This window comes from Salmo salar, chromosome ssa28, assembly GCF_905237065.1.
Source record: "Salmo salar chromosome ssa28, Ssal_v3.1, whole genome shotgun sequence".
Lineage (NCBI taxonomy): Eukaryota > Metazoa > Chordata > Actinopteri > Salmoniformes > Salmonidae > Salmo > Salmo salar.
Window position 1 is genome coordinate 4,736,625 of NC_059469.1, and position 16,369 is coordinate 4,752,993.

At 43.8% G+C, this 16,369-nt stretch overlaps 1 protein-coding gene across 1 annotated transcript in view; it reads left to right on the plus strand.

Moving 5' to 3' along the window:
• The window catches only part of LOC106589345 (rho GTPase-activating protein 22-like), a 35,153-nt gene extending 18,809 nt beyond the window's left edge, over nucleotides 1-16,344 (plus strand). The window contains exons 4-10 of the mRNA XM_014179189.2: nucleotides 9,179-9,310; nucleotides 12,426-12,633; nucleotides 12,902-13,034; nucleotides 13,215-13,288; nucleotides 13,405-13,526; nucleotides 13,816-14,788; nucleotides 14,901-16,344. Coding sequence (XP_014034664.1) covers nucleotides 9,179-9,310; nucleotides 12,426-12,633; nucleotides 12,902-13,034; nucleotides 13,215-13,288; nucleotides 13,405-13,526; nucleotides 13,816-14,788; nucleotides 14,901-15,123 — 1,865 coding nt within the window. The 3' untranslated portion in view covers nucleotides 15,124-16,344. The remainder of the gene's footprint in view (nucleotides 1-9,178; nucleotides 9,311-12,425; nucleotides 12,634-12,901; nucleotides 13,035-13,214; nucleotides 13,289-13,404; nucleotides 13,527-13,815; nucleotides 14,789-14,900) is intronic.
• The last annotated feature ends 25 nt before the right edge of the window (nucleotides 16,345-16,369 follow it).

Sequence of the window (16,369 nt, forward strand, 5' to 3'; positions counted from 1 at the left end):
GCACAAAGGCGGAGGTAGCGGTCCTGCTGCAGGGTTGTTGCCCTCCTACGGCCTCCTCCACGTCTCCTGATGTACTGGCCTGTCTCCTGGTAGAGCCTCCATGCTCTGGACACTACGCTGACAGACACAGCAAACCTTCTTGCCACAGCTCGCATTGATGTGCCATCCTGGATGAGCTGCACTACCTGAGCCACATGTGTGGGTTGTAGACTCCGTCTCATGCTACCACTAAAGTGAAAGCACCGCCAGCATTCAAAAGTGACCAAAACATCAGCCAGGAAGCATAGGAACTGAGAAGTGGTCTGTGGTCACCACCTGCAGAACCACTCCTTTATTAGGGGTGTCTTGCTAATTGCCTATAATTTCCACCTGTTGTCTATTCCATTTGCACAACAGCATGTGAAATTTATTGTCAATCAGTGTTGCTTCCTAAATGGACAGTTTGATTTCACAGAAGTCTGATTGACTTGGAGTTACATTGTGTTGTTTAAGTGTTCCCTTTATTTTTTTGAGCAGTATACATATGAGATGAGTAATGTAAGATATGTAAACATTATTAAAGTGCCATTATTTAAAGTGACTAGTTGTAAGGACCGACGCCGGAGATGAGAAGCAGGTACGGGGAGTCAAACATTTAATCGGGAACAGACATGAAACAAGACAGGAACAGCGTCAGCACACAGGTATACAAGGACATATGGACATTAATGTAGAAGCAGGGAACAGAGCAGGGAACAAGACAGGTATAGGGAAGGTGATGACAGAAGTAATTGAGTCCAGGAGAGTCCAATAACCACTGCTGTGCGTGACAGGGGAAAGGCAGGTGTGCGTAATGATAATGGCAGGAGTGCGCAATGCTGGGGAGCCTGGCGCCCTCGAGCGCTAGGGGGGAAGAGCGGGAGCAGGTGTGACGCTAGTGATCCATTTATTAGTGGCCAAGTGGCCAATGATTTGAGTCTGTATGTAGGCAGAAGCCTCTCTGTGTTAATGATGGCTGTTTAACAGTCTGATGGCCTTAAGATAGAAGCTGTTTTTCAGTCTCTCGGTCCCAGCTTTGATGCACCTGTACTGACCTCGCCTTCTGGATGGTAGCGGGGTGAAAAGGCAGTGGCTAGGGTGGTTGTTGTCCTTGATGATCTTTTTGGCCTTCCTGTGATATCGGGTCCTGTAGGTGTCCTGGAAGGCAGGTAGTTTGCCCCCGGTGATGCGTTGTGCAGACCGCACCACCCTCTGGAGAGCCTTGCGGTTGAGGGCGGTGCAGTTGCCGTACCAGGTGGTGATAGAGCCCAGACAGGATGCTCTCAATTCTGCATCTGTAAAAGTTTGTGAGGGTTTTAGGTGACAAGCCAAATTTCTTCAACCTCCTGAGGTTGAAGAGGCGTTGTTGCGCCTTCTTCACCACACTGTCTGTGTGGGTGGACTATTTCAGTTTGTCCATGATGTGTACGCCGAGGAACTTAAAACTTTCCACCTTCTCGACTACTGTCCCGTCGATGTGGATAGGGGGCGCTCCCTATGTTTCCTGAAGTCCACAATCATCTCCTTTGCTTTGTTGACGTTGAGTGAGAGGTTGTTTTCCTGACACCACACTCTGGGTGCCCTCACCTCCTCCCTCTAGTCTGTCTCGTCGTTGTTGGTAATCAAGCCCACTACTGTTGTGTCGTCTGCAAACTTGATGATTGAGTTGGAGGCGTGCATGGCCACGCAATCATGGGTGAACAGGGAGTACAGGAGAGGACTGAGCACACACCCTTGTGGGGCCCCAGTGTTGAGGGTCAGCGAAGTGGAGATGTTGTTTCCTACCTTCACCACCTGGGGGCGGCCCGTCAGAAAGTCCAGGACCTAATTGCACAGGGCGGGGTTGAAACCCAGGGCCTCAAGCTTACTGATGAGCTTGGAGGGTACTATGGTGTTGAGTGCTTAGCTGTAGTCAATGAACAGCATTCTTACATAGGTATTCCTCGTCCAGATGGGACAGGGCAGAGTGCAGTGTGATGGCGAATGCATCGTCTGTGGACCTGTTGGGGTGGTATGCAAACCGAAGGGGTCTAGGGTGGCAGGTAAGGTGGATGTGATTTGATCCTTGACTAGTCTCTCAAAGCACTTCATGATGGCAGAATGATGGCAGAATATTACGCACACCTTTAGTTCAGTTATCTTTGCCTTCTTGGGTACAGGAACAATGGTGGCCATATTGAAGCATGTGAGGACAGCAGACTGGGATAAGGAGCGATTGAATATGTCCGTAAACACACCAGCCAGCTGCTCTGCGCATGCTCTGAGGATGCCGTCTGGGCCAGCAGCCTTGTGAGGGTTAACACATTTAATTGACTTACTCACGTCAGCCACGGAGAAGGAGAGGGGGGGCCCGCAGTCCTTGGTAGCGGGCCACGTCGGTGGCACTGTATTATCCTCAAAGCAGGCAAAGAAGGTGTTTAGTTTGTCTGGAAGCAAGACATCGGTGTACGTGACGTGGCTAGTTTTCTTTTTGTAGTCCGCAATTGCTTGTAGACCCTGCCACATACGTCTCGTGTCTGAGCCGTTGAATTGCGACTCCACTTTGTCCCTATACCGGTCATTGCAGTTTAGACTCATACACTATTAGAAAGAAAGGTGCTATCTAGAACCTAAAAGGGTTCTTTGGCTGCCCCCTTAGGATAACCCTTTGAAGAACCCTTTTTGGTTCCAGGTAGAACCATAATGGGTTCCATGCAGAACCCAAAAGAGTTCTACCTGGAACCAAAAAGGGTTATCCTATGGGACAGCCGAATAACCCTTTTTGGAACCCTTCTTTTCTACGAGTGTACTATAGATCACCATCACAAATCTGGCCAATCAGAGGCTTCCCAATTGATTCGCAACGTCTGTTCGTTTTCCAGAGAGTGTGTGTGTGTGGACTGGAGAGGTTTGTTTGGTAAGGAAGGGTAGAGGAGCCCTCTAATCACTCCACACACAGCACACTGCCAGGGAGGGAGAGGGAGAGCAAGGCCAGGGCACACAAGGAGAGATTAGCGTACACTCCTCCTCTGGTATCTGCCTCTCCCTAGGGAAACCAGGGGATAGAGATAACTACTACTGCCCATGTTAGTGAATGAGAGAATTTATAAATGAAGAACAGGAAGAAGTGGGACTTGTTTTTCGGGGCTTGTTTTTCCTGGCATTGAGCATGCCTCACTGGCACCGCCTGCCCAGTAGTACCTGCGTGTGGATAAGGATACACGACCTCCAGGAGGGCAGCACGTACCCTATTCATGCCCCAGCTGTAGCACTGCCAGCTCCCCTCAGTGAATCATGGGAATGGGGCTGGCCTGCTGTAAGCCCACCAGGCTCAAACAGGAACACCTGCAAGGTAAAGCTAGCTACCTTTTTAGAGTTATATTGTAAATGTCAATTAATGTCATTTGAGTGCATGTAATGTATTGTAATTATATTGAACAGCTATGGGCTAATGATGTTCATCTGTCTGTTGTGGATTTCACTTGTTTTGTCCATAATGCAGTATGCCATACCACAACAAAAGGTTTACTTTGTAGGGGAGCTAGAGTGGCAAAAAAAAAAGTGTTTTATTTTGTTGGTCGTGGTGTTCTGTTGTTGTATGACGTACTGCATTCAGGTTTTGTGAAATGTCCTTCCTTTCATTTGAAGGGCAAGCTTTTCTGATTATCCAACAAAGGTTGGTAGAAAACAATATAGGGCATGTTCTACAACCAATCATAGCTGCTCCAGAGGACATGTTTTATTACAAAATGTACATACTATAATACATTTAAAAAAAGAAACGTAGTATATGCCAGAAGTATCATGACGTTCCCTCTCCATGGTGACCCTACACACAGTTGTTTGGGAAACATTATACACAACATGTGTGCTGCACTTCATAAAACCTCCTGCACAAATGTCAGCAGGGGTTCATCAATTCCCAATCCTCAGAACAATCATCTGGACCATTATTCACACTGACAGTGACCACGCACACACACAAAGACACACAACGCCGCTGCTTATCACTAACTGCAGGTGTCTGCACCTCCCAGTCAGTTAACTATGTTCACACGGTCAGTGGTGGAGCAAGAACTCAATTGTCATACTTGAGTAAAATGGATACCTTAATAGAGAATGACTCAAGGAAAAGAGGAAGTCACCCAGTAAAATACTACTTGAGCAAAAGTCTAAATGATCTGTTTTGAAATGTGCTTAAGTACAGTGATGTAAAAAGCACTCAATTGTCATACTGCAGGGGCTCATTCCAACACAGACATCATTTACAAATTCAGTATTTGTGTTTAGTGTATCCGCCAGATCAGACACGGTAGGGATGACAACGAGTGGAGGCTGCTGAGGAGAGGACGGCTCATAATAATGGCTGGAATGGAGTGGAATGTATGGTATCAACCACATGGAAACCGTCCTCTCCGCAGTAGCCTCCACTGATGACAATGCGTTATATTGATAGGTGTGGTGAAGGAGTGCTGTCCTGCTTGAGCATTCTAAATGTAACTAGTACCTTTGGGTGTCAGGGAAAATGTAATGGAGTACAAAGTACACATTTTCTTTAGGAATGTAGTGGAGTAATATTAAAACATAAATATTAAAGTAAAGTACAGATACCTTCCAAAAATACTTAAGTAGTACTTCAAAGTATTTTTACTTATGTACTTTATACCATGGCACCCAGATAAGAAGAAACATATTTTTCACAGTAAAACTCATCTCTTATCTCCCCTCCCTTCCACTAAGGATCCATCCATCCACAAGCACAGTGGGCAGTCTGACATTTACCTACCAGAGGGAATCACTATCATCAAAAATGACCTTCACTGCAGTTTTCTGTGGAACATGAAGAGTCCTAATCAAAATATCAGCCCTTTAATGTGCTCAGTAGGAGTGAGACTTGCATTAAATCCCAGAGCTCTGGATTATCTTAATTGCTTCCAAATCATATTGACTCAAGACCAGTACCCCGTGTGTAATATATATATATATATATATATATATATATATATATATATATATATATATATATATTTTTTTTTTTTTAACTTTTGTTATTTTGTAAATATTTTCTTAACTCTATTTTCTTACAGTCTGCTGGTGGTGGGCTGGAAGAGGAAGCATTAACTGTGTTCAGGCTCCTTTATGTCTGCGTCAGCAGGGCATCTTTATCACTCGCTTCATTTCTCTCTTTTCCGGTGGCTGGATAGATCACTTATATGGGTGACCTGGCGGGAAGGGATCCATCTGGTTTACACTGTTATTGATGACAGGAACTAGGACTGAAGAGCTTTATCTTTCCTATCAGACCACATAAAGGAACAGCTTTTTGAAGAAGTGCTTTTGAAGCTGTAACAATATTAACACTTTCATCTTTCAAATTAATGGATAGTGCTATGTTTGGAACCGAAAGTATCCAATATACAGTGAGGGAAAAAAGTATTTGATCCCCTGCTGACAAAGAAATGATCAGTCTATAATTTTAATGCTATGTTTATTTGAACAGTGAGAGACAGAATAACAACAAAAAAATCAGAAAAATACATGTCAAAAATGTTTGAAATTGATTTGCATTTTAATGAGGGAAATAAGTATTTGACCCCCTCTCAATCAGAAAGATTTCTGGCTCCCAGGTGTCTTTTATACAGGTAACGAGCTGAGATTAGGAGCACACTCTTAAAGGGAGTGCTCCTAATTACATTTACATTTACATTTTAGTTATTTAGCAGACGCTCTTATCCAGAGCGACTTACAGTAGTGAATACATACATTTCGTTTCATGCATTTTTTTTGTTGTTGTACTTTTTGTACTAATCTCAGCTTGTTACCTGTATAAAAGAAAACCTGTCCACAGAAGCAATCAATCAATAAGATTTCCAAACTCTCCACCATGGCCAAGACCAAAGAGCTCTCCAAGCATGTCAGGGACAAGATTGTAGACCTACACAAGGCTGGAATGGGCAACAAAACCATCACCAAGCAGCTTGGTGAGAAGGTGACAACAGTTGGTGCGATTATTCGCAAATGGAAGAAACACAAAACAACTGTCAATCTCCCTCGGCCTGGGGCTCCATGCAAGATCTCACCTCGTGGTGTTGCAATGATCATGAGAATGGTGAGGAATCAGCCCAGAACTACACGGGAGGATCTTGTCAATGATCTCAAGGCAGCTGGGACCATAGTCACCAAGAAAACAATTGGTAACACACTACGCCGTGAAGGACTGAAATCCTGCAGCGCCCGCAAGGTCCCCCCTGCTCAAGAAACTACATGTACATGCCTGTCTGAAGTTTGCCAATGAACATCTGAATGATTCAGAGGACAACTGGGTGAAAGTGTTGTGGTCAGATGAGACCAAAATGGAGCTCTTTGGCATCAACTCAACTCGCCGTGTTTGGAGGAGGAGGAATGCTGCCTATGACCCCAAGAACACCATCCCCACCGTCAAACATGGAGGTGGAAACATTATGCTTTGGGGGTGTTTTTCTGCTAAGGGGACAGGACAACTTCACCGCATCAAAGGGACGATGGACGGGGCCATGTACCGTCAAATCTTGGGTGAGAACCTTCCCTCATCCAGGGCATTGAAAATGGGTCGTGGATGGGTATTCCAGAATGACAATGACCCAAAACACACGGCCAAGGCAACAAAGGAGTGGCTCAAGAAGAAGCACATTAAGGTCCTGGAGTGGCCTAGCCAGTCTCCAGACCTTAATCCCATAGAAAATCTGAGGAGGGAGCTGAAGGTTCGAGTTGCCAAATGTCAGCCTCGAAACCTTAATGACTTGGAGAAGATCTGCAAAGAGGAGTGGGACAAAATCCCTCCTGAGATGTGTCCAAACCTGGTGGCCAACTACAAGAAACATCTGACCTCTGTGATTGCCAACAAGGGTTTTGCCACCAAGCACTAACTAAGTCATGTTTTGCAGAGGGGTCAAATACTTATTTCCCTCATTAAAATGCTAATCAATTTATAACATTTTTGACATGCGTTTTTCTAGATTTTTTTGTTGTTATTCTGTCTCTCACTGTTCAAATAAACCTACCATTAAAATTATAGACTGATCATTTCTTTGTCAATGGGCAAACGTACAAAATCAGCAGGGGATCAAATACTTTTTTCTCTCACTGTAGATGTTTGGTACAAGATAGTAGAAGGTATATTTTTTTGTGAATGATATGATTCTCTCCTAAAATGGGAGTCCCTTTAATCTTTTTTTGTTTGTTTTGAAGTTCATATCAGATGGCAGCAGCTAAGCGCTATTGCTTTCTGCGTGTCTGGTACTGAGTGTCCTGTAAGTTTCTTTTCCCGGAAATTTAAGAAGTATCAGAAAAACTATTCTGTAATTGAAAAGGAGGCTTTAGGTCTAATTTGGGCTCATTTAAGATGTTTTGAAGCGGAAGACAAGTTGGAAATACAGTACATCTTGACAGAGCCAATATTCCACCAGTCAAATGATATCATCATCATTTAATATTTTATGAAGGCAATAGAATTCTCAGCATTATTTTGTACTCGCATAGGGAGGTTTCAACTGATTCTGAGAATATACAGTAGTAATATGCTAGGAATGCATAGACAGGAATTATATCTACTCCATTAACATAATATTAGGTATATGAAGTACTGACTGTATACGATGACTGCGTATGGTAATAATGATAAAAAGTCATGATGACTAAAGCATTTCAGCCTGGACTATAGACTGCAAACCTGTATCTAAGGGTCACATGAGTACACAGAGCCCAAAGCAGTCAATGTGACTGGGCTGCTAAGTGGTAATCCCGTGTGGCTCAGTTGGTAGAGCATGGTGTTTGCAACACCAGGGTTGTGGGTTTGATTCCCACAGGGGACCAGTACAAAAAAATTATGAAAATGTATGCACTCACTGGATAAGAGTGCATAAGCTCTGGATAAGAGCATCAGCTAAATGACAAAAAAATGTAAATAATCACAGTCGTGTGAGTTTGCTGAGCTGGGTGACAAAGGCACTTAGCTTTATGGCACCACTGTTTATATTTGGTTTACCTTCCCAAAGCTAAATGGCATGTCCTAACATGGCGAGAGATATCATTACATGGATTACTGGACCCCAGTCAAATCACATCTAAAGAATGATATCTGATGAATCACTTAAATGTGACCTGTTCTCTACATGTGTACTACTATATCTGATTAATGGTAGACATTCATTTTGTTGCCAGATCCTATAGGGTCAATCAATTGAGACATGTAGTCTACATTTGGTTGTTCGGTCAGTCTGTTATGTATCCACAGAGTTTCTAAACCCGGAGGTGCAATATCGCTAGGCTTTCTGGGAATGCTTGCGAAGCAGACCAAACAGACCAGGCCGGGTTTTGAGTTTGAGAAGTCAATGAGAGAAGTGACATTCTTCCTTAGTTGTTCATTTTCTCGAAATCTAAAGGCACAACCTAGATTTGAGCCAATGTCTTAAGTAGTTTAAACATGTTATTACTCCAACCTCGTGGTAGTGACAAATTGACACGTTTTCATTTTTTGTCAAAAACAACTTTATATCGAAGTAGTGCCTTTGATTTGACGGCCTGCACATGTGCAGTTTGGCTTCGGGGCGACAGTTACACTCAATGGCGTGTTTCTACAGTTTTAGCCTATCTTGATGGTGTACTGTCGTTGATGTAGCTGTAACTGTATTCTAAACAAAACAACCACACCACCTAGTGGTAATAGTGCCCATTACAACTTTATTCACCAGGAAGTCTGATATGAGGGTAGTTGATGGCTAACTTCTTGGCTGAAAATCCAATTAGATTTTTTATTTAGACAGCTTGAGCTTTGAGGAGTCGGGCCTACCTGATTGGAGGTTCTTGTCCATGCACAATATCTTATATTGTAGCCTTGTACAGGGATGGGGCTCTTAAAGGCGATCATCTCCCGATGTGGAGCTGTGGTATGGAAAGAAAACATGAAAGGATAATGAAGTAGCTGGACTCATCAACCTTCCATTAACCTCAGTCCACTTTTCCCCCAGATTAGTCTGCCAACCTATTAACTTTCAAAGATGCATTCGACTCATCTCTCTCTCTCTCTCTCTCTCTCTCTCTCTCTCTCTCTCTCTCTCTCTCTCTCTCTCTCTCTCTCTCTCTCTCTCTCTCTCTCTCTCTCTCTTACTCGTTCTCTCTCTCTCTTACTCGTTCTCTCTCTCAGGTGGTACAGGAGGAGAAAAGGACCGCGCTGCTATCAGTCATGAGGCCTTTCTGCTCTTGGCCAACTCCCAGAGTGACATGGATGACTGGGTCAAGGCCATACGACGGGTCATCTGGGCACCCTTTGGAGGAGGTGAACTAGGCTGGCATTCAAAGTGATTTTGCTATGTTTCACTGTTGTTTCGCAGTGTCCAGTCTGGTTTTACCAGGCTAGAAGGAAAACCGCTTCGCCCAGACTTATATTTCTAGATGCAATTATTTACAAAACTGATCTAATGCTCAGTGAAAGCATATTCCGGTCAAGGCTCACATTATTCTCTTTATGTCACTCAAACGTTTTTTACATGTGCTGTAAGGGGTCAGCAGGTTTGACAGACAGAAAATCATTGCATGGTGTACAGTATGTTCAGAACAGACTAACGGGTCCTTTCAAAGCTTTAAGTCTTTATTTCCTGACTAGTGTGTCATTACACTCTGTTCAGTTTCGAACATTGCACTGAAAGGCTAGTCTACTGTAGGCTACTGTACTTGACGTGTCCCATGCACAAGTACAGTGAAATGTCTTCCTGGCAAGCTCTAAACCCAACAATGCAGTAATCAATAACAATGTAATATTACAAATAGCATAAGGTAGAACAAAAACACACAATAAATAAAAATAAGGAAATAAGAAGAGCACAAGAAATTAAGTAAGCGTACTATATACAGGGTTGGTTTCAGTACCATATTTAGAATGTGCAGAGATACTGGAGTGATAGAGGGGTATGTAAAGGGGTAAGGTGACTAGGTATCAGAATATATGATAAGCAACGTAGCAGCAGCGTATATGATGATTGAGTGGGTGTGTGTAGAGTCAGTATAAATGTACATGCATATTATGTGTGTGTGAGCAAATTATGGAGTGAGTGTTTGTGTGTGTGTTGGAGTGTCAGTGTACGTGAGTGTGTAGGGTCCTGTGAGTGTGCATAGAGACAGTGCAACATTTTTCATTAAATAAAACACAACGGTCTACTCAGATAGTCTGTGTAGCCATTTTGTTAGCTATTTAGTTAGCTATTTTGTTAGCTATTTTGTTAGCTATTTAGCTATTTAGCTATTTGTTAGCTATTTAGCAGTCCTATGGCTTGGGGATAGAAGCTGTTCAGGATCCTGTTGGTGTCAGACTTGATCCACTGGTACCGCTTGTCATGCAGAAGCAGAGAGAACAGTCTATGGCTTGCGAGTCTTAAATGATTTTACGTGCCTTCCTTTCATATCGCCTGATATAGAGGTCCTGGATGGCAAGGAGCTCAGCCCCAGTGGTATACTGTGCTGTCCACACCCTTTCTGTAGCGCCATGCAATCGAGGGTGGTGCTATTGCCATACCAAGCAGTGATGCAGCCAGTCAAGATACTCTCAATGGTACAGCTGAAGAACCTTTTGAGGATTTGAGGGCCCATGCCAAATCTTTTTCAACCTCCTTAGGGGAAGAGGCGTTGTTGCGCCTTCTCCTCGACTGCGCGCGTGTGTGTACCATTTTATTAAGTATCGACACATAGCGAATCAAAGGAGTTGGAGGTTCATTTCAAAAACTCTAGTCTGCACTCAACTTCGTGGAGGAATTGAGGTACTTGGCATGGGCCAATACGGAAAATGTCCATAGGTCCAATGTCCAATGTCCATACGTAATCTTGCTGTTATCAGCAGATTCTTGTATATCCTCCCAATGTAGGCCTTCTTGACATTAATTAGATATGGGCTAAAGAAGTTCTCTTCATCATTGCATGCTCCTTCCAAAATGTAATGTATGAAGCCACAAGTAGCCTACTGACTACACAGGAGGTTGGTGGCACCTTGATTGGGGAGGACGGGCTCGTGGTAAAGGCTGGAGCGGAATCCGTGGAAAGGGATAAATACATCAAACACATGGTTGGATGCCATTCCATTCGCTCAGCCGTTCCAGACATTATTATGAGCTGTCCTTCCCTAAGCAGCCTTCACTGACTGACTACAATAGTGTGCCTCCCTTCCAGTTCCAGTGTCGGATGGGTTTAAAGTTACGGCTACACTCTAAAAACAAAAGGTTCCTGGAGATTCCTTTAGAGGTTCTTCAAATTGAAACTGTGGGGGAACCCCTATACGTTTTTCAAAGAACCCCTTTTAATGGATCCTCAAAGAACCTTTGGGGTTAATTTTTTAGCTACCCCCCCCCCATGTTGTTATTATTATTATGAATAATAGTAATACGCATAAAAAATTACATTTTAGTTCTCAGTGTTTATTATGATTTTAGTGGCAAAGCAGAATTTAAAAATCCAAATATGAGGTAAACTCCCAGCAGAACCCCAAGTCCAATGGGTATATGCTCTGGCTTGTTGATGTTCTGCGTATCCACAGCCAGAATAATTTTGCAGTGCGGCTTGGGGCTGCAGTGTGGCTGCAGTGGATCGGGTTGAAGCTTCAAGTTCCTCGGTGTCCAAATCACTAAGGACATAACTTCTTCAAGATTGGTGTCCCTTCCACGGGACTGTTGAGCTAAAGTAGGCTAATGCGATTAGCATGAGGTTGTAAGTAAAAAGAAAATTTACCAGGACATAGACATGTCTGATATTGGCAGAAAGCTTAAATTATTTTTAATCTAACTGCACTATCCAATTTACAGTAGCTATTACAGTGAAATAATACCATGCTATTGTTTGAGGAGAGTACACAGTTTTGAACATGAAAAGTTATTAATAAACAAATTATGCATATTTGGGCAGTCTTGATACAACATTTTGAACGTTGAAAGGTTGAATGTTGAAAACATTTCCCAAATCTTAACATAAACCATTAGTCAAATTAACCCCAGAATTGGTTTATAAACTCAATAAATTAAGTAATGACTTTAAGAAGGATTACCTGCTGAAATCAAAGATACAACACTAGACTAAACTTCACTTGCATCATCTTTGTGGTTTTGAGAGATAAACATGGTAATACTTTCACTTATTGCACATAAAGGAACATAGTTCCCACATGATAGAGTGCTTGCTTTGTTATCCAACTGATCTCCTTTCTGTCATCCTGTGAACCCCATTCATTGCTGCTCACAGCTATATTTTGATTTGCATTTTGTGTTTACTTGTTCATCCAACTACTGAATGTTGACATGCTGCATATTGGTATTCCTGAACATTCCATTGGTTTGGCATTTTATTATGGTAATGAATGACAACCATTATTTAATACTGAAATACAGTATGCAATACGTTTTTCTTGCCTGCAGGGATATTTGGCCAGAGTTTAGAGGACACAGTCCAGTATGAAAAGAAGTTTGGCCATCGCCTGGCACCTCTTCTGGTGGAGCAGTGTGTGGACTTCATAAGGGAACGAGGTCTGGATGAAGAGGGTCTCTTTCGGATGCCAGGGCAGGCTAACCTGGTAAAGGATCTACAGGAAGCCTTTGACTGTGGGGATAAGCCTCTATTTGACAGGTAGATGAAAGGTCATCTACATTCCCTGTTATTGAATACAAAATAAATGCTGATTTGTTCAGCTGGAAGTAGAAGTGGTGGTAGAGGTAGTGGTGGTCAATTATTGACGATAGCTGTGATAGTGTTCACACAGTACGCCTACATAATGTATAGCCTACCTTTAAATCCTTCCACTACAATACCGTAGGCCACTAGGCCTTTAGCATTTGGATATTGTGATTCACAGTTAGTAGGCAACTTTAGATAACTCTTTCGTGCCCCATTGCAGTAACACTGACGTCCACACAGTGGCGTCCCTGCTGAAGCTCTACCTCCGTGAGCTGCCTGAGCCTGTGGTCCCTTTCTCCAAGTATGAGGACTTCCTTGCCTGTGCTCAGCTGCTGGCCAAAGACGCGGAGGTGGTAAGAAACAGTTCTCTACACTAGTTCTTGTCATGTTAGTACTCACACTATGACTGAAGCCAAAGAGACAAACTGCTCTGTCATTGGATAAAAACCAGTGTTTAAGTACATTATGTCTGTGTGAAGAAACAAAAGCTGTTGTGATACTGTATGTCATAGGTTCTCATCTTATCTTCTTAGGGTGTACAGGAGCTGGGAAAGCAAGTGAGCAATCTTCCTCCAGCCAACTACAATCTCCTGAAGTACATATGCAAGTACGTCCACAAACATCCAACTCCCGTCTTTAGAAGATCACAATTATCTCATTTTATCACAGTCACATTTTCATATCTTTCTTATTCTGTCCCACCGTGCCGTGCCTTCTTTAAAGGTTTCTTGATGAGGTCCAGTCTCACGCAATCAAAAACAAGATGAGTGTACAGAACCTGGCCACTGTATTTGGACCAAATATCCTCCGGCCCAAAATGGAGGACCCAGTGGTAATTATGGAAGGTATGAACAAACTCTCATTCATTTTATATCATACTGATATTAATAGGCACTGTATTAATCATCTGAGACTTTCCTGATATTTTTTCATTCAAATGGCTGGGAAGTATGATGCAGAGAAGATACGGTACATTAGCTTATGGAAAGTAGAGTACCGAAACACTTTACTATTGCATGCTATCTATTCATGACTCATCCACTCTATGTCCAGTTCACAAAACATATACGAATCCAAAGTAGAACAGCATTGTACAGTATGGATCCTTATACCTTTTTATTGTTTCCTGTAAAGGGACCTCCCTAGTCCAGAGCCTCATGACCGTACTGATCAGTGAGCATAAACGTCTGTATTCGGGGAGGGGGGAGCTGGAGGTCCCTGTTCCCCAGCCAGAGGTAACCCTCCAAGGCCAAAAGCTCCAGCAGCACAGCATCGGTGGCTGGATTTCTGAGGAGGACCTCCAGAGCTGTCCCACCAACCCCAACGAGGACCTCACCTGCAGCAGCGCCTCTTCTCTGGATGCTAAACTCTGCGCTGCCACCACCCCTCCACTCAGACTCGCTCCTTCAGGGAAGGGGGAGACGGTGGTCAGCCCCAGCAAGCAGACCAAGAATGTTCCCTCCTGGAAGTACTCCTTCAAGGGCTCCTCCACGCCGCGGCCCCCTCCTCAGGCCAAGCCGTCCATTTGCGCGGCTGACGTCAGCGCGTCCTATAGTGGAAACTGGCTGATGAACGGGCTGTCCTCTCTGAGGAGCCACAGGCGCACCGCCTCGGGGGAGCGTGTCAGGGACTCCACCAGCTCTTCCCAGAGACTGTCCACCTATGACAACGTCACCTCTTCCTCCAGCATGGGCAGTGTCCCTAGCGTAGCCAGCACGCCTTGGTCCACATCCTCCTGTGAAATCGCCGCACCTGACTCAGGCAGCGAGCCCTCAGGGCCTAACTGTGGTAACGGGAAGGGTCTAGGGGAGTGCCAGTGGCAGGAGCTAGCCTCACCCCAGCGCCAGGGCCAGATGGGAGGCCGGGAGGAGGACAGAGTTGGAGATAGGGTCTCAGAGCAAGAACATGACAGCAGTGAAGCCATGGAGCTGTGTGTTAGCAGCGCAGGCTGCAGTGACAATGGGAACACCATAGCCAATATGTTGGTGCCGTCCATCTTGACGCCGGAAGACCTTGACGGAGGCTCCAAAGTACTTACCAGCCTGGTGGAGGGTCTGAAGGACGAGCTGAGGAAACAGAAGGTGGCCTATGAGACCATCATCAAAAAGTAAGTCTGCAGGCTGCAAATCAGTCAACAATCTTACTCAGGTTACTTGCAGGTATTGAGGAGTGCCGGCTCTACAGTTGTGTAAATCAACCTACGTATGTACCCCCTGCAGGCTGGAGGAGTCGAGTGCTGCTCTGTGCGCTCAGATGGAGCATCTGGAGCAGGAGATGGAGCAGGAGAGGAAGAAGCAGCGCATGCTGGAGATCAAGCTCCGCAACTCAGACCGAGGCCGTCACGATGCAGAGAACAGGAACCGGCTCCTGGAGAGGGAAATGGAGGACTTCTTCTCCACTCTGGGCGACCTGACTCTGGGAGCAAGGACTAGCAACATTTAATAGCCCTGGTCATAGACTTCTATAGTCTCTTCCCACAGCCGAGTGCCATGAGTCTGGCAAGGGAGACTAAGAACTACATAGACTCAATTAATAATACTGTATGTTGTCCAACGCAGGCAGCTGCATCTCTATCTTTCCTCAGGCCTCTAAGTGTGCCTATGACTACCATGAGTATCTATCTGGTGACAAAGCCTCGGTCCTTGGTTTACTCTGGTCAACTCTGTCAGTATACCTTTAATGTAAAACAAAGGGGTCAACTACTATCATTATGACTGTACAATAATCACTGCTTTGTTAATCATATGCTGCCTACTACAGTACACAATGTGCAAATACAACAATACCAAATACTCTGCTTAAGGTCCAGTGTTGAAGCCGCCATGAAGGTTTGGGGCACATGAAGCTGACCACTGCCCTCAAAGAAACAATTCAAAGGTATCCTGGCTGTGCCTTCAGGGACTTTTAGAATTTAAAAAAGAAAATGTCGTGTGCTTGTCCAAATGGTTCATGTATTGCTTAACCTTAATTTATCACTACTATCCCCAGAGTCACTTGCAGTAAGGTGCCAATAGTTCATTGAATGAAAATGTTCAAACAGAATGTACTGTATACTTCAGTGAATGTAACGTGTTGTTGATCAAGCCAGCCCTGTAAATTGAGTGTGAAGATAGATTTGAACGCATAACAATTATATACATTCCCCCCAGATCATTCTTATGTGAGTGTTGCATGTGGTGAAACTGTTGCTAGAATCCCCATTTTCAGCAAATGATTACTGCTACTGCTACTGCATAGACATGTCTGGAGGCCTGAACACGGAACATGATCTGGTTCCTGAAGACCCCTATAATCGTGTTTAATATTGTGACAATGTGTATTAGTTTCAAGGCAATGTGACTGTATATTTTTTTGTGTTCTTTTTGCATTTTATACAGAATCATATGACTAATGTTATCTGATGACCCCTTTCATATGCTGTTCCTATGCTTACGTTTACAAGGTGGTGTTTTGAAAGACTTGGACTGATTTAGACAAGTGTCTATTGTGGTCGCCCCTGTCAATTGACAGCAGTTGAAATGTTTATTTTCTCCTCAAACGTAAACTTAGGTTAAATATTTATAGTCTTTGATTAAGATTTGAAGGTGCTTATTTATTATGAATCTACACACTTGTAATGAATGGCGTTATGGCAATATGAGTAAATAAAGATGACCGGTGTCATTTTGTGAGTGATGCTATATGGGTC